Here is a 20854-nt window from a genome sequence, read left to right on the forward strand (position 1 = left end):
AGAGCATAAACAGATGGAGTTCGGAAAAAGTAATTCAAAGTAGTTGCTGTTATACAAAACGCCGACCAAAACGGGAATCTAATACATCCATGAAATATATAGAAATCAATGGTGAGTGATAGGAAGTTCGCTATAGCCTCCCTCTTTTTCTATATTTTTTTTTTCTCTTTCTCATTCATTTGATTTCGGTCCAAACAGAAAGTCGGTCATACCGCACGAGTCGCCACTGACTTGGAGCGCGAGGCAGCCATAGCAGCACCAGTACCTTCCTCTTCCTCATCAACATACACATACTCATCCTCTAGCTCATCCGGCTGTCCGAAAATCTGACGCCATACACCATCCCAAAGGCCCTTCTTGGTGACGAGACCACCCACCAGTAGAACTGGGAGCTGCCAGATACTGGCCCAGAAGAGACCTCTCGCCGTGCCGTTGGCGCCCTGGTGCTTCCAGAAATGGTACGCCTCCTTCACCAACCACGCATTTGCGACTGAACTGCTAACCAAGAATCCGTGGCCGACGACTCCAACCCACCAGAGGCCAATGGAAATGGGGAACATGAGAACGGAATAGCGCAGCGCGACGCGGGCGTTCATTGCGGGGTTCTTCCAGCAGAGCATCTTGTAGCCGGCGCGCTTGTACTCCTCGCGGATGGTATGAGACAAGGCGTTGAAGTGGGGGAATTGCCAGGCAAACAGGATACCGCCCAGCAGCCAACCACCAATGCTGTCTTGGCTGAAGAGCATGTCGCGCCAGGTATCGTGGCCCGTGGTAGCGGTCTGGCCGGCAGCAGCGACCCAGCCCATCAACGGGGGAATACCGCCTACAATGGCGCCGACCCATGTGTTGATAACGTGAATACGCTTGAGCGGGGTGTAGATGAAGCCATATAGGATGATGTTGCTGGCTGAGAGGGCCGCGACGGTGGGGTTGGTGCCGAAGTAGAGCATACCTACACCGGTGAGGGCTGTCGCGAGAGCGAAGAGTGCGGCAGCACGGCGGGAAAGGAGGCCGCGAACGAGAGGCCGGTTGCGGGTGCGCGACATGAGAGCATCGTACTTTGGCTCCAGGAACATGTTGATGGTGTTGGCGCTGCAGCTGGAGAGGAAGGTGCCCGCCGTCAGGTAGAGGAAGGTTAGGGTTGAGGTGGAGAGGGTCGGTAACGGGGTCATGGCCGGGTCAAGCGTAAGGAGAGACGAGATCGGATACAGGCCATAGGCGGAGGTCGTGCTCAGCACGATGAGGACGGAGAGACGAGGCTTGCAGAGGGCGAGGAAAGCCGCCATCTTACGGCGGAGGGAAGAGGTGGGCTGAGCGGAAGAGAAGGCGGATAGCTGTGCGGAGGCATCGGGGGGAATGACATGTTCAGGATCGGCGGCTTGGGCATTCGCTTCTTCCTTTAAACGCTTCCTCCGGCGATGAGGGAGCTCTGGTTGTGTGGAGTCGGGGGCAGACGTAGAGGCATCGACGCGGTGGTCTGATGGGAGTGTGGAGGATGTCGCGCTGGAGGAAACATTGCCGCCGGAAAGCGAAGATACAATGTCACTTTTGCTCGGAGTGTCGTCTTCTGCGCGATTGGCCGAGAAATAAGTCTTATTCAGAGCCGACTGGGCGGAATGGCCGTCTGCAATGCCCGAGTGGGATCGAAAGGACGAGGTGAAGGTGCGGAGGGCGGCGGGGAAGGTTCGAGGGGTCCGATTTCGATGTAGAAGACATTGAGAGCATATCCTGCTAGGATCGCCTGGCGACCCTATCCTCCGCAACGAGGAGCGAAGGAGACTCATGGCGGAGTCCTGCTGTGGTACTTGTCGACCAAGAATCCGTATCCAAGCAGCGGAAGTTGAAGCTCAAGCCGCAAGACGAAGAAAAGCCGCGGTGGACGGGAGCGACCAAACCCGCAATTCCGGAGATGCGTTGGTTCTTTGTTGGTCTTTTTTTGTTGTCCTTGCGTCGTCCGCTTCTTTTCTACACAACCACCTCCCCGCTGACTTCGACGGACCTCTTGCTTCAATCCCACGGTCCCTATCTCCAGTCAACATGGACGCGATCCAGAAAACCGTCATCGATCCCCTCCAACCTCTCCTCCGCCCCGTCGTTTCGGCTCTCCCCGAACCGGTTCACGATGCGATCGTTTCGCTGATCGGCTCCTCCTGCCACAACAGCCTCGTGGTCGATCTTGACGTGAGCAAGGATCCCGCCTGCACCTCCCTTGCAATCTCGAAGGCTCTCGGTATTGCCATCGTCGGAGCTAGCGGCATCGTCAAGGTGCCCCAGATCCTCAAGCTCATCAGCTCCCGCTCATCTGCCGGTGTTTCCTTCGTTTCCTACGCCCTCGAGACCGCCAGTCTTTTGATTACGCTTTCGTACAGCGTGCGCAACCAGTTCCCCTTCAGCACCTTTGGTGAGACGGCTTTGATTGCGGTACAAGATGTGGTAGTGGGTGTGCTGGTGTTGACATTTGCGGGCCGGTCTGCCGCTGCGGCGGCGTTCATTGCCGTCGTGGCAGCCAGCGTGTATGCACTGCTCTTTGATCAGACTCTGGTGGATGCGCAGACAATGTCTATGCTGCAGGCTGGAGCTGGAGCTTTGGGTGTGGCGAGCAAGGCGCCTCAAATCTATACCATCTGGCGTGAAGGTGGCACTGGCCAGCTGAGTGCTTTTGCAGTAAGTGCACCTCGTTGCTTGTCGGTGATCGTTTACTAACGCATGGTCAGGTCTTCAACTACCTCGCCGGTTCCCTCTCTCGCATCTTCACCACCATCCAGGAGGTCGACGACAAGTTGATTCTGTACGGCTTTATCGCCGGCTTTACTCTCAACCTCATCCTGGCCGGCCAGATGCTGTACTACTGGAACAGCCCGGCCAAGTCCCAGAAGAAGGAGAAGCCCGTTGCAGCGCCCACTCCTGCGAAGGCGCCAGTCACCGCCACCAGCTCGGGTGTGTCGCCCAAGCCTTCAGGCAAGACGCCGACTACTCGACGCCGGGGCTAGTCGCCTTTTTGGTTACTTTGCACCAATTCTCTTATAGAAATCTTTAATCATTTTTCCCCTGCTACAAGCATTGCAACGTATTAGACATCACCGCTGTCCCGGCACAGCCCCCGTAGTCATAAACCTCAAAATCTCATCCAACGGTACCACCGGCGCAACCATCTTAGCCCCCGCACCAGCATTAGCCCCAGACCCAGTATTCGCAGCAGCAATATCAAACTCCAACCCAGTTCCAGCCCCAGACCTCCTCCTCACCCCGACAACCTCCATCTCATCTGCCTCGCCCTCACCCTCTTCACTATCACTCTCATCCTCATCATCATCCTCCAACACCCTGCTCAACCCCGTGACCACCTTCTCAATCCCCATCTCCCGCTCCTCCAACGTATAGTTCCCACCCCAATTCCTCTTCCTGGCCTCCTCATTCGCCGCGACAGGCGCCCAATCCCACAATTCAGCAATCGCATCATCACTCAGCAACCCTTGTCCACTGTTGGTCTGGTATTGTCCCAGCGCTCCAGCCCCAGTATCAGAAGAAGTAGTAGGCGCCCCGGCGCGACGGCCACGCGCTACCCAGTCCTCAACGCGGGGGTCTAGTTTCGTGCGCAGAACTTGCTCCAGAGCGACATTGTTGGCGGGGACGCGCGACGGGTAGGATGCGTCGGGGTAGGCGACGATGTTGGATAGGAGGTCGCGATTATCGGAGAGATGGTCGGAGATGGTGAGGAGGTTGTTGGAAATGATGGTTGCTTGGGATTGAAGGGATGTCCTGTTCATAGCATTATATTAGTGGATTTGGTCTAGCCAGGTTATATTGAGGCAGCATTGGGGAGGGGTGTATACCATGAGGGGAGAGGATCGCTTTGATTGAGACTGGTTATGAGGGAGGCAAGGGAATGGGTGAGTTGGATGAGTCGTTGGCGGGATTGTTCGAGAGTTTTGATTTGATCTGGGTTGAGAGAGGTCATTTTGTTCGTGTGAGGAAGGAAGGGGCAGCTTGGAGAGGTGTGGTGGTGATATTGAGGGTTGACTTGATTGGAGATGGAGATCGGCGACAAACAATCAAGCAGGTGGGCATTGAGCTACCTGATTGGAATGGCGGAGATGTCCGCGGAGAGGGTTGGTGCCTGAGGTGTCGGGCGCTTTCGTGTGTTTACTCGATCTATGTTTCTACATTGGAACCTTGAATCTTCAAGTTCCTCGCCAAACAGGAACCCCAGCAGCTTGAACTACCACCTGTTTAATTTCTTCTCAATACTCTATTTGGTGATTAAGATAGATTCTGATTAGGTATTTCAGTATCTTCGATCTACGTTGATGATGTCCCGCTTAACAGGATAGGTATATACATTAGGTGGAATCATCTCCAGCCTCGTTACTTGCCAACTCTCTCGGACCTATCTTCTCCTTCCTGGTATTATATCTTAGCTACATTTGACATGAAAGGCATACGAAATTTCAGTGCCATAAACTGCTCCTTCACTAGGCAATCTCCGTTCACCGGTTATATATATATTTGACGCTATCATGTTCCTATCTTCAACTGCCCAATTTGACTAATCCTCCACCAGTTCTACAAAACTCGAATCTCCAATGAATCATTCCTCTAGAACAGTACGCCTCCAATGGAGCACCGAATTCAACAATTCTGACCGCCAGTCAAAGGCATTCCCTGAGGCTCAAAGCCTTGAAGTCCAGAATCCACACTGTTGTCCGGGAAAATCCCAATAGAAGCAAACCCGAAAGTCGCATGGTTGGCCTGGTCATACATCTGGACGGACAGCACGTTGCCCTCATTCCACTTTGTACCTGCAAAACACTCAACCTGGCTTTCGATTTGGCCAAAGGCATCGGCTCCATTGAAAGTGATATCGCCCGGGTCGGCGCTAGAGGCATCAGAATCAAACCGACCCTCCATCAAATGCTCGTTAAGGCGCTCATGCTTGTAGAACTCGTCACGTTTCTCCTGGGTCGCATGGTGGGTGGGATGGCCTGCGTACGAGATGGTAAAGTGCACACCACCTTCGCCGGTATCACGAGAAGTGAGCTCCATTGGGCCATATTTGTGGTGGTTAAAACGGAACATTGGCGCAAAGGGATGAACACTGGAGTCACGGCGGGCCAACTTATGAGAGTCGGGTGCGTACCCGACGAAGTCCACTTCGTCTGTTGACAGGCTGCGCAAAGCGTTATGAACGAAGTGGTTGTGGGCCTTTTGTGAAGTCATGTTTCTCGCGGGCAGGCTGTCCAGGTCTCGCGAAAAGGTTTGCAGGTCAATCTGTTCGAGACCGGACTGCAGCCAGGCATTTGCGGCGACCCCCAAGTACCCTTTCGACTCAGCGAACTTCTTGGCTGCGGACACCTCACCACCCACACCAATGATGGTGCTGAGGAGTCCAGTGATGCAGTAGAAGATATTGTCGGCTTGGCCCTCGTTTTGAACGCAGGTATTGATGGTGCTTGCCAGGCCAGCACCGGTGAGAACGAGGTTGAAGGCATGCCATGCTAGACCGATGGCCCAAGGAGCCACTACTAGAGCAACGTCGTCCGTCGTTCTCACTTCGGCGCCGGTGGTCATTGCTAGTTCCTGGATGTGTTCCGCGGTGCCATTATGGTTCAGATAGAGACCCTTCCAGTTTTCCCGTGGGCCTGGGTCCAGGGCACTCCAGTTGAAGCTCTCTGGGGTCCACTTATCCACAACAGCAACTGCGCAAGTTGCAAGGCCAAGGACAACTAGGGGAGACAGAGGGGTCCCAAAAAGACTAATTCGAACCATTTTGTCAAGGTTTGTCGAGACTGCGATACACGAAGAGAAGTATGATTATTTTGTTGCTTGTTGTTCTGATGCTGGCGAAAATTCCCTCGAGGAGGCCCAATTTATGTCTTGAGCCTGAAATCCACTGCAACTCAATCTATCCCTCATAGCGCAGATTCCCATGTATCCATGCTCAGATGAACGCAGAAATGAGTCCTGCTCCTGCAGCTTCGCAGCCCTCAAGATGACCAACACGGGCTATGCACAGATCACCAGAATTCTGATGTAACGCTTTGGGAAATGGTGCTTCCTTCGACAAGGAGAACTTTGGCCAGGAAGACACGCCCTGCGGCGAGTGTTTAGCAGCCAACGGTATCTTGACGGCCTGCAATGATCTATCCCTGACTCTTTGGTATCAAACTTGGCAGTTCGACAAGAGCACGGCAATCTGTCCTATCACAAACAATGCAGCTGTTCAGGTTCATCTTGGCCTAATCACCACTCCACATGAACGACGGCTTCCAACCTGATATAATCCTTGCAATGTAAGCTTCGATCCTAGAACATGGCCATACAGATGACAATCAGAATGTTGGGATGGGGCCATTGAGGCTAGAAGGAATATCGAAAGTCATCAATGTTCATCCCAACGAATGATGATGACCGTCTTATTAGCGAACCCTGAATACTTACAGATAGATGGGTTGGATCATCCGTATTCGAATCGACGGCCAAAGCTCGTCTGAGGAGTCCAAGGAACAAGTGTAGGAGTGGTACATGAGTTGTCGATTGGTCAATTTGATATGCTGAAGTATCTTGATCAATCTTGACGAACCAGTGGATCCTTGTCAGCAGGACCTCCACAGAAGGATTGCATTAGAAATGCAGGGTCTTGGAAGTCGGAAGAGGGCATCCGCAATCCTGATGTCGGTATACCTTCCTTTACTGGCAATCATATTTTGGCATAACACCTCGTGAGCTACATTCGGAGAGTGATGGTTTCCAGTCTGGTCCATTTTGTGCTGCGGTCGCAAGCGTACATGTACGGAAACATGGACCTCAAGGTGACAGCCTACAGATCAGATACAACACCAATGCCACACCGGTGTTCAATATCTCTCTTGATGTCACAAAATACAAACAGACTTTGCCTTGCGTCGTTCCTTTCTCTCACCACGTGTTGGTGGAGCTATGCTTCTGAAGGTATGCGTTAATTGACTGTCCCAATGCACGCTCCTCAGGTCCACTTTGCCCACATGATGAATCCTCAGGTGGGCCACAGGGCGTCAGCAATGAGATGGCCTGGTGCGGTTGTCGAAGTCTCACAGTTTCACATGAGTTATTTTTCGGTTCTTACTACATCTTCTTAACCGAGCAGCTAAGCCCTACCGACACAGTAAGACGGTTCGCATGAACGGCCGAGCCACTAAAACAAGAAATGTGTGAGTAGTGGACTCCACAGGATTTGGGGGTGTTTGATGGACTTCATTAGTGCTGAATCATACCATGAAAGGGCCTCGAAATCGGAACTTCCTTATCCAGCTAAGCCGAGCAGCCATATTCTGACAAATTCCACCGCAGTATCATCAGGCTAGAATGTGACAGGAACGCGTTGATTAAACTAACCTTCATAGTAAAGATCAACAAACATAACTGGCAGAAATGGGCAACATTCACCATCCAAGGCCCTTTTTGGAACAGCCTTATGAGGGGTCTGAGTCAGATATGGAGAAGATGTCATCATAGTACCTCAGTAAGCGCCCAGGGATCAGCTACGCGGACCGTGATAGGCGGATGACCATTACGCCAGGGTCTTAATACTGATATCCCCGGTCTTGGTAGCGGAGCCTTGTGTCTCAAAACCCAGTGGCACCGTTCACATCCTGTCTTTCCATCTTCTGACCATAACGCAAGACACCATGGTTGTTGATTCGGAGAAGACCGCGGCTGGAGAGGCCTCCGAGGCCACACCGTTGCTGCAGAAGTCGGGTCCCGTCGTGTCTCCGCAGGCGTGTTATCAACATCAACTACTGCTCAGATGTTTCTTGGACTTGAAGAGGACAATCTCGAAGATGACAGGTCTATATAAGAAGGATTATGACTACGAAATCGAATCCGAAGTAGACCCGATAGCTCGACAGTCCACGGTGGAGGAGCGCCGATGGTCAATTTATGTCTCACGGGCTGTTCATCGATTTTCCGTTTGGTGGGCTCAATTACCAGCAGATTCGGAGATGCCATCCTGTGAATCACACAGAGTATCAGAGAAGCCCTATGCACACCACAGCGGATGGACATGGACAGGGGACGAGTTACCTCCGTTAGGTAAGTATTTGCGAACTCATAACTGGGGAAAGGTGACCTACTGACTGGGACGGTATAGATGTTCTAATGGTATTCCATGTATTAACACTACATCATAGATCCTTCGGAGAGGATTGCTTTCGACATAAAAAGATGGCACTATGGAACGAAGGGTTCCCCCTCCAGCTAGTCTCGCAATGTATCGATCCGGATAGCCTCATATATTCATGTCCCGAGCCCTGCAAGCTGCGCTTTGAAGGCATGACAAAGCTCGCTTGGGACAATCTTGATGACCCCGAGGGTGTGCCTATCGAATGCCCGCGATGTCAGAACCGAACCGTCGTGCCGTGGTCGACGCGGCGCAGAAAAGGCCTCGCAGAAGATTTGTTGCAAGTCTGCCAATCGTGCAAATATGTTCTCGGAAACCACGTTCTTGTTGTGCAGAAGCTCCGTCAAGATTTATGTCTACTGCTGCGCAGAGATCTTCCATTGCCAGGGACCTGCTGGAGCGTGGAGGAAAAACACGGCACTTTGACTCCTAAGAAGGCACCAAATGAGTTCGTCAAAAGATACCTCATGAGCATGCTTCTCGAAGAGACGCGACCGACAAATCTTTTCCCAGATATAACCAAAATACTCGATTCGCTGGGCCAGAATGTCGTGAATCAAGCGCTACCCATGATTCATGATATCTTTGAGCACTATCAATATGTGGAAAATTCTTCCTGTAATCTGCATGCTGCAATCACAAGGGTGTTGAAGTCGGCATCAGCAATGCAGGATACAAATCTGCCCGAAACTGATTTCGACTCACCACACATGGTGACTCAGTACCTTGCGTTCCTGCGAGGGCAAGGCAAGGGATTCTTATCGTGGGGCCCTAATCTGTCCGAGATAGATTTGACTGATCCTACGATGTGGGTCTGGAGCACGCATTTGCTGACGCCGCGTTCATACTCGGAATTCTTCCAGCGCGTGGGCAATGGTCTGCCCGTAGATTGGCAGCCGCCTCATTCTCCGAAATGCAGTTTGTGCCTTACGATGCGTCCTCCTTCATTCGCTCGTCGGTTCTTCCAGGGACTCGTTTCCTTATCAGCGTGGAAGGGGTTCATGGAGGCTGCCGCGTAAGATGCTTTATGCGATTTCGCTTCTGCCGGGCAGTGGAAAGACGATTAACTTGATCCCTGTCAGTGAGGCAAGAGATACCAGGGATATTTTATCATAAACGGTATGAGGTCAATATCATTTCATCTTGTACTGGAATACTGAAGATGATAGCCCAATAAATTGGTTGGTACACCCAAACACATATCCGAATTATTCCCAGTATTTTATCAGTAGACTAATCGTTCCTATAGCTGTAGTCATAATCTAGTTTTATGGTGTGATATACGTGAATGTCCAAGGCAAGGCCATATGGTCTCCTTGTTCTTCAATCTCATTACCCCGACTTCAACCCCGCATATGCCGTTCCAATCGACACAGACCCCCGAATCCTCCAATAAGCGCTTCTCGTCTGATATTGCCCATGAGGCCTGTGCCGATGCAGTACCCCACACTTTACCCTTGCAACAAACCCCAGGTCTCATGGTTTGACGTCAGGGACTGTGGGGGATCGTCCTCCAACCCGGCTCCTCATTCAAACTCCACTGCCGCAACATATTTTCCGCAGAGCGTGATGCTGCTATTGGGAACAGACAATGCGCATGGACATTTAATATAGCCAGATTGTATCATTTGAAAGCTTGGGAGAAGCGGTTTACCCGAAGAACTGCCGTCCCTCAGTCCCGGCAGGAATGGCGACAGGAGTATTTAGAGCGCAGAGACATACTCCCATGATGCAGAAAGGTCACTGGGGTCAGGCATCGAGAGCTTTCTTTGTTGAAAATGACTGATCTTCTCACTTTTCTAGTGCTTTTTGGTGCAGCTGGCAGCAGCCAGCTCGCCTATGCATCGCCTGTGACGCAGAAAGCCGAGGCGACAAGAGCAACCTCATACTCCTACAGCTCGTTTACCTACACGCAGGTCACTTCAACTCGCTATGCAACTTCACTGAGCTCACCGCTGTCTTTTGCTACACCGTTTGCTCCGGCATTTAGCGAGGCCTCAACCCTGCTTCCTGACAACGTGACCTATACCACATACTCTTTGCAGTCGAGTCAAACTCCCTCTGCAGACGGACAGTATGGCCAGAGTGCGTATGCTGCATTGTGGGCCAACCTGTCGTATACGTCGGCGCCCCCAATCACAACTACCGTCTCCCCTACACCGGTTCCCTCCAGCGAACTCGTGTACCCTCCTACTCTGTATAACAGAGTCGACTATGCGGATGTGAAGCTCCCATCGGACTTCATCTGGGGCGTCGCAGCCAGCGCATGGCAGATCGAAGGAGGCCTGAAGCTCGAAGGCCGCGGCCCGTCCATTCTAGACACCATTGGTGCCATTCAGAGTGACGACAACTCGTCCGATGCCAATATCGCCGACCTGGGCTACTACATGTACAAACAAGACATTGCCCGACTAGCTGCCATTGGCATCCCTTACCTCTCGTTCAGCATATCCTGGCCACGAATCGTTCCCTTCGGCGTCGCCGGCTCTCCCATCAACACCGAGGGACTCCAGCACTACGATGATGTGATCAACACCTGTCTCGAATACGGAATCACCCCCATCGTAACCCTAAACCACTTCGACTTCCCGACAGCTCAAGCTACCGACTACTCCACCCTCACAGACAATTTCCTCTACTACGCGAAACAAGTAATGACCCGGTACGCCGACCGGGTCCCATACTGGGTGACGTTCAACGAGCCCAACATCGGCATTGGCAACTCCTTCAGCTCCTACAACGACCTCACCCACGTCCTAACCGCCCACGCAGCCGTCTACCACTGGTACAAAGAAGAGCTGCAAGGCACCGGCCAAATCACCATAAAATTCGCCAACAACCTCGGCGTTCCCCAGGACCCCTCCAACAGCAGCCACGTCGAAGCCGCCCTCCGATACCAAGACTTCATCCTAGGTATCATGGCCAACCCACTATTCCTCGGCGAACAGTACCCTTCCTCTGTCCTCAACACGCCTAACCTAAACCTCACACCACTGACCGACTCCCAAATCTCCACTATCAACAACACCATCGACTTCTGGGCCTTCGACCCCTACGTCGCGCAATTCGCCCTCCCCCCTCCAGAAGGAATCTCCGCCTGCGCAGCCAACTCCTCCAACTCCGCATGGCCCGAATGCGCCAGCCTAACCATGATCCAATCCGACGGATGGCTCATGGGCGACATGTCAAATGCTTACTCCTCCATCGCACCACAATACGTCCGCCAACAACTAGGCTACGTCTGGAACACATTCAAGCCATCGGGAATAGTAATCTCAGAATTCGGCTTCAACCCATTCGACGACTCGCTGAAGGAAGGCAACGCGCAGCGGTATGATCTGGAGCGAACGCTATATTACCAGGACTTCCTAGAGGAGATGCTGAAAGCGATTCACGAAGATGGAGTGAATGTGATTGGGGCATTGGCGTGGAGTTACCTGGATAATAATGAATTTGGGAGTTATGCGAATCAGTATGGGATGCAGAGTGTGAATCGTACAGATGGGACGTGGGAGAGGAGGTATAAGAGGAGTATTTTTGATTATGTGGATTTTTTTCACGAGCATGTTAGCAGGTAGGTGTTAACATACATGAGTTGATTGAATGTTAGGTAGGTATACAATGAAGTGTCAGGTGCAGAAGACAAATTTACGATCATCATTAGAATTCAGTAGTTGTCATGTTCACGCTACTTTTCTACAATGTTGATTGGACCACGCACATGTCCCCTAACCCTCTTAGTTAATAGAATGGAATAATCCCAGTAGTAGCACACCTTCCTACACAACATATCCATACAACACTTAGTTTCTCACTCTACATGATTCCCCTCGACTAAGAATATACCACAAGTAAGTATTACTATTACCACCACAAATGTAGCATACCCCTCTACTCTATATATCTATCATGTAAATATATCCCACTCCCATCCCCAAAATTATCCAACTCCCACGGAGTAAAATAGCTGCCTAACCCCCTCCCTTTCTCCCATCCAATAACAACACTAACCCAATCCCGAAACCCATCACATCTTGGCATACAGCTCCCCTAGCTTGGCACGTCACAGCACCATCCAATAATCCTTCACAGATCAGAGTATCTTCATCCCGTGTGGTTATTTTTGGTATATATGATTGAAACTTCTTCATTCTTCATGCTTCTTTTGGAGGGGGAGGGGGGTATCGAGTTGAGTTGTGGATGGATGGGCCCTGCAGGATGCCGAGGGCGGTTATCTTTCCAAGACTTTCAAAGTCTGTCTTTATTTAGGTTGGTAGGGATGGGTGTGTGGAACGGGATGGAGATGGAGGGAGGGGGTATAAAGTATGGTGGCAGGTCTTCAGGTCTGTGATTCCTTCTTTTCCCTTCTACTTCTCAGAGATATAGACGGTTCTGCTCCCTTGGGTGGTGTGTACTCTTCAATTCATCTATTCGAACTACAACTCGTTCATTTCTTCTATCATGATGAGATCCATGTTTCTTTCTGGATTGTTCACAACTTGGTATTCGCTTCTCTCATTATTCATATTCATACTCGATAGATATTATGTGCACCAGCAATGCGGGGGTATATGCCTCATTATGCACATCAAAACAGAACAACATTGACATGACAGGAACAACAACAAAGACATGGCTCATATCCACGGTCTCACCACTCTGGCGTTACTTCTTCATCATTTCAATACGCTACCAACACGTACTGCGCATCACAGCTTCAACTCCCCCGGATACTCCTGCGACGGACTCTTCCCCTTATCCTCCGACACATTCATCATCACCTTCTTAGAGTACCCCACCTCATGAGTGCGACCATCAGTATCCACGACCTGGAACCCTGAACCGTACTGCGTGATCTGCTGCGGCTGCGAGTACATCTCCGGCGGTGGGTACTCGCTCCACGGATTCTCCGCCGCTATGGCCTTCCACTGGCGCAACTCCTCGTCCTCGCGCTCTTGGCGCCGCCACCAGCTGATGCCGAGTACACAGCCGATAGTCAAGATGAAAAGCAGAATCACGAAACCCATGAGCGGCAGGCCGATCAGAGTTGCCAATTTATAGTTGACCCCGCCTCCACTGGGCGTGTCCAGCAAGTCGCTGCTATAGGTAGGTAATTGTTCCTGGGCAAAGATCAACGACGGGCTGATCGGGAAGGCTGTTTGGGACGGAACGGGAAAGTGGCAGTCATAGCGGAGGGCTTCGATGACTATTGGCCTTCGAGTTAGTCGAACTCGCGCAGAATAGGCTGGGAGACTCACAATTGGCCATGAGCACTTGTGTTTCGGTCAGATTGTAGCAGAACTCGCAGGTTTCGATCTGATTATCGGCAAACGTGGAGGTAGAGCACCAGGCACGAAGATTGATATCGTTCGGAGTGAGCAAGTCGAACTCGATCGCGCTGTCAAGTCCTTGGCAGGAAACCAAGCACTGCGACGAGACGCTGTCGACGCCCGCTGGGTAACCGTAGACACAGGCGCTGAACGCATAGCGGAGGTTATCTAACCACATTAACAACAGCTTTAAGATAGCACATGAAGCAGGCTTACACAATCCCCAGTCCACGTCCGTCACCAACCCACTGGGATCAGTGTAGGTACTGTTGAGCGCACACGAGACGCAATCTTTGAAGTTTTTGCCAGTCGTGGTGTCGTTGTAGGCCGCGTCCATGCAGACAATCTCCGAGGTGGTGGTGTTGGTGGGGTCGTTACAGACATCCCAGCATGGGGAGCCTTCGCTCACGTACAACGCTGTCGCGGGGGGTGCGACGTGGCCGACGAGCAGAAAGGACGCCGCTGCGGCAGCCGCTGCCCATCTCGATGTAGATCTGGGGCTTAGACCCCAAGAGCCGAGCATCTTGGTATTTGCTTTGGTTAGATCGAGCGTCGGAGACGGCACGATAACCTCCCAATGCTACCGTTTTAACTTACGACCAAACGAGGGAAGGCTGGAGACAGTGCGGTCGACAGAACCCGCGCCGAGAGCACCGCGCAGCAAGGGACAGAGAGGGAGCACAACCGGGAATGACACGATGGGGAAAGCGAGGGTAGAAATGTGAAGGTGAACCGGTCCCAACCCAGATAGATCGTCGGTTAAACGGCAGGATCGGTGCCATGCTGGATTGATAAAGCAGACGACCGAGGAGGGGAGATACCGTTTCGTCCCGGATTGGCAGACATGCCTGCCTCTTGGATGGGGTGAGGAAGATCCAACGAGCTCAGTGAGGAGCAGTAGCCCGGGCGCTTCGAGGGCCTCTCAGAAGCAGCGAAAGCGGGTTGTCTCTGAGGGAGGTGTGACGGTGATTGTGACGGCCAGTGCAGCAACTCCTGCCGCTGCCAGGATGCACGTTCATTGGCGGCTAGTGGCATGGAGCTACGGGCAAGCCGTGGATGTGATGCGCTGTGATGGCCGCAGATTGGCGGCGAGCGCAGACCTGCTCGCGGGGTCCGGCGCTTACTCGCGCCTCCGCATTGGCCCAGTGCGACTGGCTGCTTGCCCATCACATCCACTGCCACTAATTAGCATCCCTGCTCATTTTGGATCATTGCTGTCCAATGAATCCATCAACCCCTCCTGTGTTGATCGCCCTAACTTAATGGGCGCTTCGAGAGGAGCTGTGCTCCCGCTGTTGGGACGTAGACACACTAATCCATAGATTGGGGTCAAGATGACCGTCGCTGTCACCTACGGCGACACGCCAACTTACTAGCTGGGAATAGTTATCACGCCATGAACGGATTTCCAACAATTTAATCACCCCCAAAAAGGTAATGAGAAAAGTCCACACGAATGAGCCAAAGCATAGACAAGAGAAACAAGGAAAACGCCTCCCGAAAGGAATGAGACGCCACAATGCATGCAGGTTAAATCTTTTGCCCTCTCACGGCTGAATTAAGAATCCCATCCACCCAAACGAAGTAGGCCAGTCCGGCGTAGCTCGGCCGTGACTGCCATCCCCAAAATGAAGCAAGCATGCACGCAAGTGATATACGCAAAATTCAAGAATCAAACAGAAAGCCTCCCATGGGTCCTGCCCCAAATTCCGGTAGTTACCCGTACAATTCATCATACGACGGTACCATTTCAGGTTGTGTCGGTAAACTCAGCGGCTCTGGCTTGGGGCGCCGTACCGATTTTCGATCATGTTGCGTAGACAGACGGTGTCCCTGCGGTCGCTGGTCGTCTGACGGATTCGAGGGGACCGAAGAGCTGTAGCTGGTATGCTTCGAACCGGCCGTTCCAGGTGCTGACATCGGAGGGTCCATCGTGTGTGTCTGGGCGCTGTGTCGGCTACGCATGCGAGATGTTACCGACAAAGGAGGCGATTTGGATGCTTGCGAATAGGCATCAGCTTCTTCCTTCTCGGCTGGATTGTGGTCGCGGGAGACATTTAGAGGAGCGGGCACGGCCACGTCGTCTTCCTCATCCTCGGAGGAGTCATCTGAACAGGATGCATCGTCGCATTCGCGGGGTGAATCCAGGGCTTTCGACACACCGACCGGAGGGCTCTGCTGTTGGTTTTTTCTTCGCATTCGACTAAGTCGTGCATCATAATGGCCGGTAGGAATCGTCATGGCTGAATCCACGGATGGCGCCCGCACATTGGCATCCCCAATGCGGCTGTAACTCCCCAGCCTCGGCGCAGTGGCAGATCGATTGAGTTCTAAGGAGCCATGCCGTCGCTCGTGGTCGGGGGAGGCTGAAGTTGCGCCGGTAGAAGACTGATCCCATTGACTCCAGGACCCACCGTTAGGATAGGTGATGGAGACATCCCCCCATCGCGAGTGCAGCTCTGAGGATAGCTTTCGCTTGCGTCGTAATTTTTGGATGATAGCCGTCATTGTCACAAGAGCGTCCTTCCTTAATGTAGTCGAGCTGGAGCACCCGGGCCCGCGTCAGCATCGACCGCACAGGTCCCTCCAAGAACTCGGAGGAAAAACTAGGTTAAGAAGGATCAAGTCCAACCACGGTACCTTAAAATGTAAGGGCCCGCCGTCTACGGGTTTGATTTAGGTCGGGTGCCTCTGCTTCAGAGGACCCCACGACCCGGTCCCCAAGCTGCCTAGAACAGGAAAGTAAGATAGGAACAGGGACCAGACAGCCACCGAAGGACTGGCATGGAAAAGTGTCAAAACGGGAGGGGGTGAACACCGAACGCTGCAATCCATCGGCCGAAAGCCGGCTGCATATCGCCCACAGGATGGCAGAAAAAAGACCCTTTCAGGGACCAACGCTGAATTCCTTCAGGGAACGTCCCTCAGTGCGAAGAGGGATGGGCATCGGAGCCCAGCGAACGGGACGGACGGTGAAAGGCGAGCAGACACATCCTGACCCGACAGAATGGTTCACCCTCCATCATAGCGGACTTTTTGTCGCCCTGGGTGGGGAGGCCCGTCGGGCGTACGCGGCCAGTGGGAGAAGTCTCAGTCAACCGGAGGGGGATCGCCCTTTGTTTTGTAAGCGGGATGACGATTCCGACGCAATGACTGGTCATGGGAGAGCCTCTGGAGCAGGGAGCAGAACCGGTCCGCGTGCCTGGAGATGGTAAAAGAGGGGAGAGCAGTCGGGAGAATAGCTGAGCGGCGCAGTCAACTTGCAGGCAACCTGCAGCCAGCCTACCGGAGGGAGCTGCTAACAGACTCCGGGAAGTTGGCGACATCCAACCACAGCCGTAGTTGATAGTCCTCCCTTGGCGTGGTCCATCCAGCGGCTGCGAGAGAGATGGAAGGGGTGTGACACAAGGCAATCCTTGTTCTGGGAGATGAATGGACCTCTCAGCGGCTACAATATGGGCGAGATCCCTGCCGATGTGAGAGAGGGAGCGTGACGAGGAATGCCGCTAGTTGTCGTAGTAGCAGTAGTAGCAGCAGCTGGACTCGAATCGACAGCTCGACTGCCGCACCCAACTCCGACGTAGCATTGCTAACCGGGGGGTTGGAGGTCGGAAAATTGATTGGCGCAGAAGCTTCGATGGGGACCAGGGTCTGGAGGAGGAGAAGAGGGGAAGCAGCAGCGACAATCACCGGTTGATCGTCGCGGTTGGGCCCGAACCACCCGTCGAGCTTATCTACGCGCCGTGATGGAGACGGCGCGCGAGGGCCAGTGTAGTGGTCACTTGTCACTTGTCACCGTGCAGCAGTCGAGTCCGGTCGATTGTCTAGCTGCAGTAGAGTGAGACATGAGGGGGGAAGAAGATGGTGGGAAAGCTGTGGGTTGGAAGAGATGGAAGAGGAGGTGGTGGTGGAGGAAGAAGAAAAGAGGAAGAGGGAGGGGGAGGGAGGGGGTTCCCCCAGTGGCTTGCCGCCTTCGGGCTCCTCCACGCTTAATTCTTTGGCAGTCACTCATCAATCTTCCTTGGCTCATCACACCATGCCCGGCACAGTAATTTAGGCGGGAGATATGTAGGTGATGAAGAAAGTGATTGTGGTTGGGTGGAGCGGGGGTACATCCTGGCTCAGTTCATCCAGGATGAGGGGAGAAGAGAAGGTGACTTGCAATAGAAAAGATACAATAGTAGAAGGGCAGACAGGAAAAGAAAAGACCATAGTAAATACGTACCTGGGGCTTTCATACCATTCTCCATCAATCTCTTCGTCCCAAGTCTAGTCTGCAATCATCATCATTGTCGTCGTGATCATCGTCATCATCATTAAAGCCATAAACCAAACACCTTAACACCCAACAGCACCAACCAAGACGCCAACCACCCAACATAGGAACATAAGAGAGACATAACTATATCAGCCTACCCAAAATTCGTCACCAACCGTGACAGCACCGGTCTAGGTCGTTGAACCGACTGACCTTCCTCCGCCTCACCACCTGGCCTATGGACCGGCACATCCAACCTCTCCTCAACAGCAAAGCTAAAGGCATTCGAGTCTCGATCTGGCACTCTTCTTTGAGGCTCTATTCCCAATCCCGACATCCGATACATACTAGCCGTGACCCCAGGGTATGGCACCGCGATACCCACCATGCCATCAACCCCATGGTACCGTGAAGGGTTATACACAGGGAGGGGCTGATACGCCGGTGGGGGATCCTCGATGACCCTCTGCAGAGGAGGATGTTGCTGTTGTTCAAGACATGATGAAGGTTCCTGCTGTGCTGTAGAGGTGATCTCAAGTGGGTACTCGGGGGTCTGAGGCTTGCTTCCTTCCAAGTCAGGATGATACTGATAGTACCCAGTGGTGGATTGAGACAAATGATGGGCGAGCAGGCGTTGCTGCTGACGGCGATGACGGCGTTCGTTGCTTCGTTTCTTGCATCGGATGAGGAGGATGGCGCTTATGACTTGCAGTACAGAGTGAGATGAGATGATGTTGACCCCCAACGTCCATGTCATAGGAAGGAGGAAAGGATAGATGGAAGGTGACAACATACTCATGATCACTGCTACTCCTCCAAACACCACGCCAATGATGATCTGATCCCGACCGGACGAGGGGGACTCCACGGACGATGATGAGTCTTGTCGAGGATATCCATCACGAGGGAGGATCATCGTGCATACCCCCTTGGTGGGTATGACGGGTAGAAGGGAGTGAGTGGAGTGGAGTGGATAGCAGAATGGATGACAACTATCTTGCTTGCTTGAAGCACCAACGCACGCAGCACAACGATGAAACAGCACACCAGAAAACGAAACAAAACAGAATGCAGTCCAACCCACCGAAAAGAACCAGAGAACCCTCCGACTTAAAATACTACTCAAACTCACCAGTCAATCCCATCCTGGCGCTTGAAAAGTGCCTTTCCCCGCTCGGCATCTATTTTAATCTCACCGAACCTGTCACTCAACCAGGGACTCGCACATCACAACTCGTGGAGATGAACGAACAAGCAAATACCAAGCCAAAAATAGCATCCAGATAAGGTGTTAACGGGATCCATTGGATGAGAGACGTGGAGTCGCGGTGCCTGAGCGCTTGGAAGGAGTATGTTGTGAGGGCGCTTATTCGCGATGAGGGTCCGGGAGGGCCGAAAATAGCATATCCTATCTGTAGCTAATTCTGTAGGGCTAGCCGGACTTAAAATAGACACATATCTCCATCGTTCATACAGATACCAACCTCCCAATTCCCACACTCACTGATGGAACAAAGAGAAGAGGAAACGGAAAATCTACTCCGCAAAAGGCCTATAAACCAACAACCCCCCCTCCGTCTCAAAGTTCACCTCAACCCCAGCACCCACAAAATAAACCCACCCTTCCTTCAACTCAAACTTCTCGCCATCCACACCCATCCACCCACTCCCCCTCACAACAACCAGCAAACTCACTCCCTTAACCCCCCTATGCACCTCCTTCTCCCCTTTCCCAAGCCTTACCCCCAGCACTGAGAACTCCGAAAACGGCGGCTCATATACCTCCGTCTTCCAACACTTCCCAATATCACTCTTCTTCCCCCTCAAAAGCGCACTTTCCACATCATGGGGTGTAAAACTCAGCGACCCCGTAAACAAATCCACATCATCGCTCTCCGCCTTGGGACAAAACCCCGTATTAATGACATTATCCGATCTCGCCATACACTCCATAATATCCCCGGTAAGATACGCATGCATACTATCCGCAGGCACACAAACCGCCTCCCCTGGCCCAAGAGTCATATAGTTCATAAGGATTGTGGCAACCAGACTCCCATTATCAGTATCCGGGTACATCTTCTTCAATCTAGTCAGTAGGCCAGGGATGTATCGCTGGTTCGGGCCGAACTGGGCCTCTGGGATGGTGAGCAGGGAGGAGATGGTTTCGGAGACTAGTATGGGTGGAAGAGTGAGTAGGATACGGGAGATTTCGCGCAGGAGGGAATCGTCGAAGGTAGGGGTGTTGGTCTCTGTGGGGAGGAAGCGTTGGAGAGGGGCGAGTTTGAAGAGGTTTTCAATCTCGTGCAGGGGCTTGAAGCCGACGAAGAGCTCGAAGTTGGAGAGGGCAATGGCGATTTCGGGCTTGTGGTTCGGGTCCGAGTATTTGTCTGGCTGGGATTCGTGGAGTTTCTCGGCGAGCTTTTTGTCGGGGTGGATTTGGAGGGGGAGGGCTTTTTGGAAGGAAAGGATCTTCACTCGTGCAAATATGCTGTTAGTATTTATTACAGGATGATGGGATGGGGTTGGCATAGGGTAGGTATGTACCTTCGGGAGAAAAGGCACCTCAGTACCCCATTTCTTGTAGCCTTCGCCCGTAACCTCGGGGTGCTTTTGGAGGTACTCGCTTAGCAGTTCACCTGTGGCAAGGATACGAGATGGGACGGTGGGATATGTGCCCATCCACATCTAGTCACAGCTGATTAGCATAATTATCTCTTAGGTGGGTAAAGTGATATACCTCAGAATAATGCTGACCATCCTCCACTTCAATTGTACCAGGCGTCTTGGAGCAAAGAACACCAGCTAACGAGTTTTTACCTTGCTTACCCCAGGGATCATTCTATTAAGGTCAGTTATTTGGCAAATTTATGTAAAATATTATGATAAATTGATGAATACCTTGATCCCGCACTTAAGCTGAAATACCGAGGCTGTCATTGTGATGAGAGGAAAATCAATTGATATGTACTAGGCTCTGAAAGAAACTCAATGATACTCCATTTAAGCCAAGAAGGGGGTTTTTACAAGATATACAGATATTTACTTATATATGAAGTTCTATGTTGACTGCGTGAACATGGCGTCATGGACTGCGGTGGAATGGCC

General features: G+C 52.2%; 11 protein-coding genes across 11 annotated transcripts; 3 read left to right on the forward strand and 8 right to left on the reverse strand.

Moving 5' to 3' along the window:
• Positions 1-46: 46 nt before the first annotated feature.
• cox10 (protoheme IX farnesyltransferase) lies at positions 47-1784 on the reverse strand (the record flags this gene model as incomplete). The annotated part of the gene is made up of 1 exon (XM_025679905.1): positions 47-1784. The coding sequence occupies one exon, from the start codon at positions 1782-1784 to the stop codon at positions 207-209; it is 1578 nt and encodes a 525-aa protein (XP_025537622.1). The 3' UTR covers positions 47-206.
• Positions 1785-1970: 186 nt separating this feature from the next.
• Positions 1971-3047, forward strand: BO79DRAFT_246786 (putative monosaccharide-P-dolichol utilization protein). The gene is made up of 2 exons (XM_025685596.1): positions 1971-2664; positions 2715-3047. Exons 1-2 carry the CDS (start codon positions 2038-2040, stop codon positions 2988-2990), a joined length of 903 nt encoding a protein of 300 aa, XP_025537623.1. The 5' UTR covers positions 1971-2037; the 3' UTR covers positions 2991-3047.
• Positions 3048-3077: 30 nt separating this feature from the next.
• Positions 3078-4021, reverse strand: med8 (RNA polymerase II mediator complex subunit MED8; the record flags this gene model as incomplete). Its single annotated transcript, XM_025681377.1, has 2 exons — positions 3834-4021; positions 3078-3759 (listed from the first exon to the last, which is right to left on the reverse strand). The coding sequence occupies exons 1-2, from the start codon at positions 3956-3958 to the stop codon at positions 3078-3080; spliced, it is 807 nt and encodes a 268-aa protein (XP_025537624.1). The 5' UTR covers positions 3959-4021.
• Positions 4022-4629: 608 nt separating this feature from the next.
• On the reverse strand, positions 4630-5791 carry BO79DRAFT_198859 (uncharacterized protein; the record flags this gene model as incomplete). Its single annotated transcript, XM_025681378.1, has 1 exon — positions 4630-5791. Exon 1 carries the CDS (start codon positions 5764-5766, stop codon positions 4630-4632), a length of 1137 nt encoding a protein of 378 aa, XP_025537625.1. The 5' UTR covers positions 5767-5791.
• A 1841-nt stretch (positions 5792-7632) lies between these two features.
• Positions 7633-9259, forward strand: BO79DRAFT_246789 (uncharacterized protein). Its single transcript, XM_025685597.1, has 2 exons — positions 7633-8070; positions 8129-9259. Exons 1-2 carry the CDS (start codon positions 7665-7667, stop codon positions 9175-9177), a joined length of 1455 nt encoding a protein of 484 aa, XP_025537626.1. The 5' UTR covers positions 7633-7664; the 3' UTR covers positions 9178-9259.
• Positions 9260-9936: 677 nt separating this feature from the next.
• Positions 9937-11789, forward strand: BO79DRAFT_198864 (beta-glucosidase; the record flags this gene model as incomplete). The annotated part of the gene is made up of 1 exon (XM_025681379.1): positions 9937-11789. One exon carries the CDS (start codon positions 9937-9939, stop codon positions 11734-11736), a length of 1800 nt encoding a protein of 599 aa, XP_025537627.1. The 3' UTR covers positions 11737-11789.
• An 854-nt stretch (positions 11790-12643) lies between these two features.
• Positions 12644-14324, reverse strand: BO79DRAFT_210234 (uncharacterized protein). Its single transcript, XM_025682758.1, has 3 exons — positions 13705-14324; positions 13417-13656; positions 12644-13364 (listed from the first exon to the last, which is right to left on the reverse strand). Exons 1-3 carry the CDS (start codon positions 14009-14011, stop codon positions 12868-12870), a joined length of 1044 nt encoding a protein of 347 aa, XP_025537628.1. The 5' UTR covers positions 14012-14324; the 3' UTR covers positions 12644-12867.
• BO79DRAFT_35879 (uncharacterized protein) lies at positions 14130-14930 on the reverse strand. The gene has a single exon (XM_025689121.1). The coding sequence runs from the start codon at positions 14653-14655 to the stop codon at positions 14248-14250; it is 408 nt and encodes a 135-aa protein (XP_025537629.1). The 5' UTR covers positions 14656-14930; the 3' UTR covers positions 14130-14247.
• Positions 14930-16253, reverse strand: BO79DRAFT_35917 (uncharacterized protein). The gene is made up of 2 exons (XM_025689122.1): positions 16129-16253; positions 14930-16030 (listed from the first exon to the last, which is right to left on the reverse strand). Exon 2 carries the CDS (start codon positions 15994-15996, stop codon positions 15205-15207), a length of 792 nt encoding a protein of 263 aa, XP_025537630.1. The 5' UTR covers positions 15997-16030; positions 16129-16253; the 3' UTR covers positions 14930-15204.
• A 145-nt stretch (positions 16254-16398) lies between these two features.
• Positions 16399-18662, reverse strand: BO79DRAFT_230437 (uncharacterized protein; the record flags this gene model as incomplete). The annotated part of the gene is made up of 5 exons (XM_025684096.1): positions 16399-16482; positions 16560-16994; positions 17050-17269; positions 17905-18451; positions 18542-18662. The coding sequence occupies 5 exons, from the start codon at positions 18660-18662 to the stop codon at positions 16399-16401; spliced, it is 1407 nt and encodes a 468-aa protein (XP_025537631.1).
• A 620-nt stretch (positions 18663-19282) lies between these two features.
• Positions 19283-20686, reverse strand: BO79DRAFT_239100 (mannose-6-phosphate isomerase, class I; the record flags this gene model as incomplete). Its single annotated transcript, XM_025684880.1, has 3 exons — positions 19283-20434; positions 20487-20588; positions 20648-20686. 3 exons carry the CDS (start codon positions 20684-20686, stop codon positions 19283-19285), a joined length of 1293 nt encoding a protein of 430 aa, XP_025537632.1.
• Between the last annotated feature and the right edge of the window lie 168 nt (positions 20687-20854).

The sequence above is a fragment of the Aspergillus costaricaensis genome (assembly GCF_003184835.1).
Source record: "Aspergillus costaricaensis CBS 115574 unplaced genomic scaffold BO79scaffold_24, whole genome shotgun sequence".
NCBI lineage: Eukaryota > Fungi > Ascomycota > Eurotiomycetes > Eurotiales > Aspergillaceae > Aspergillus > Aspergillus costaricensis.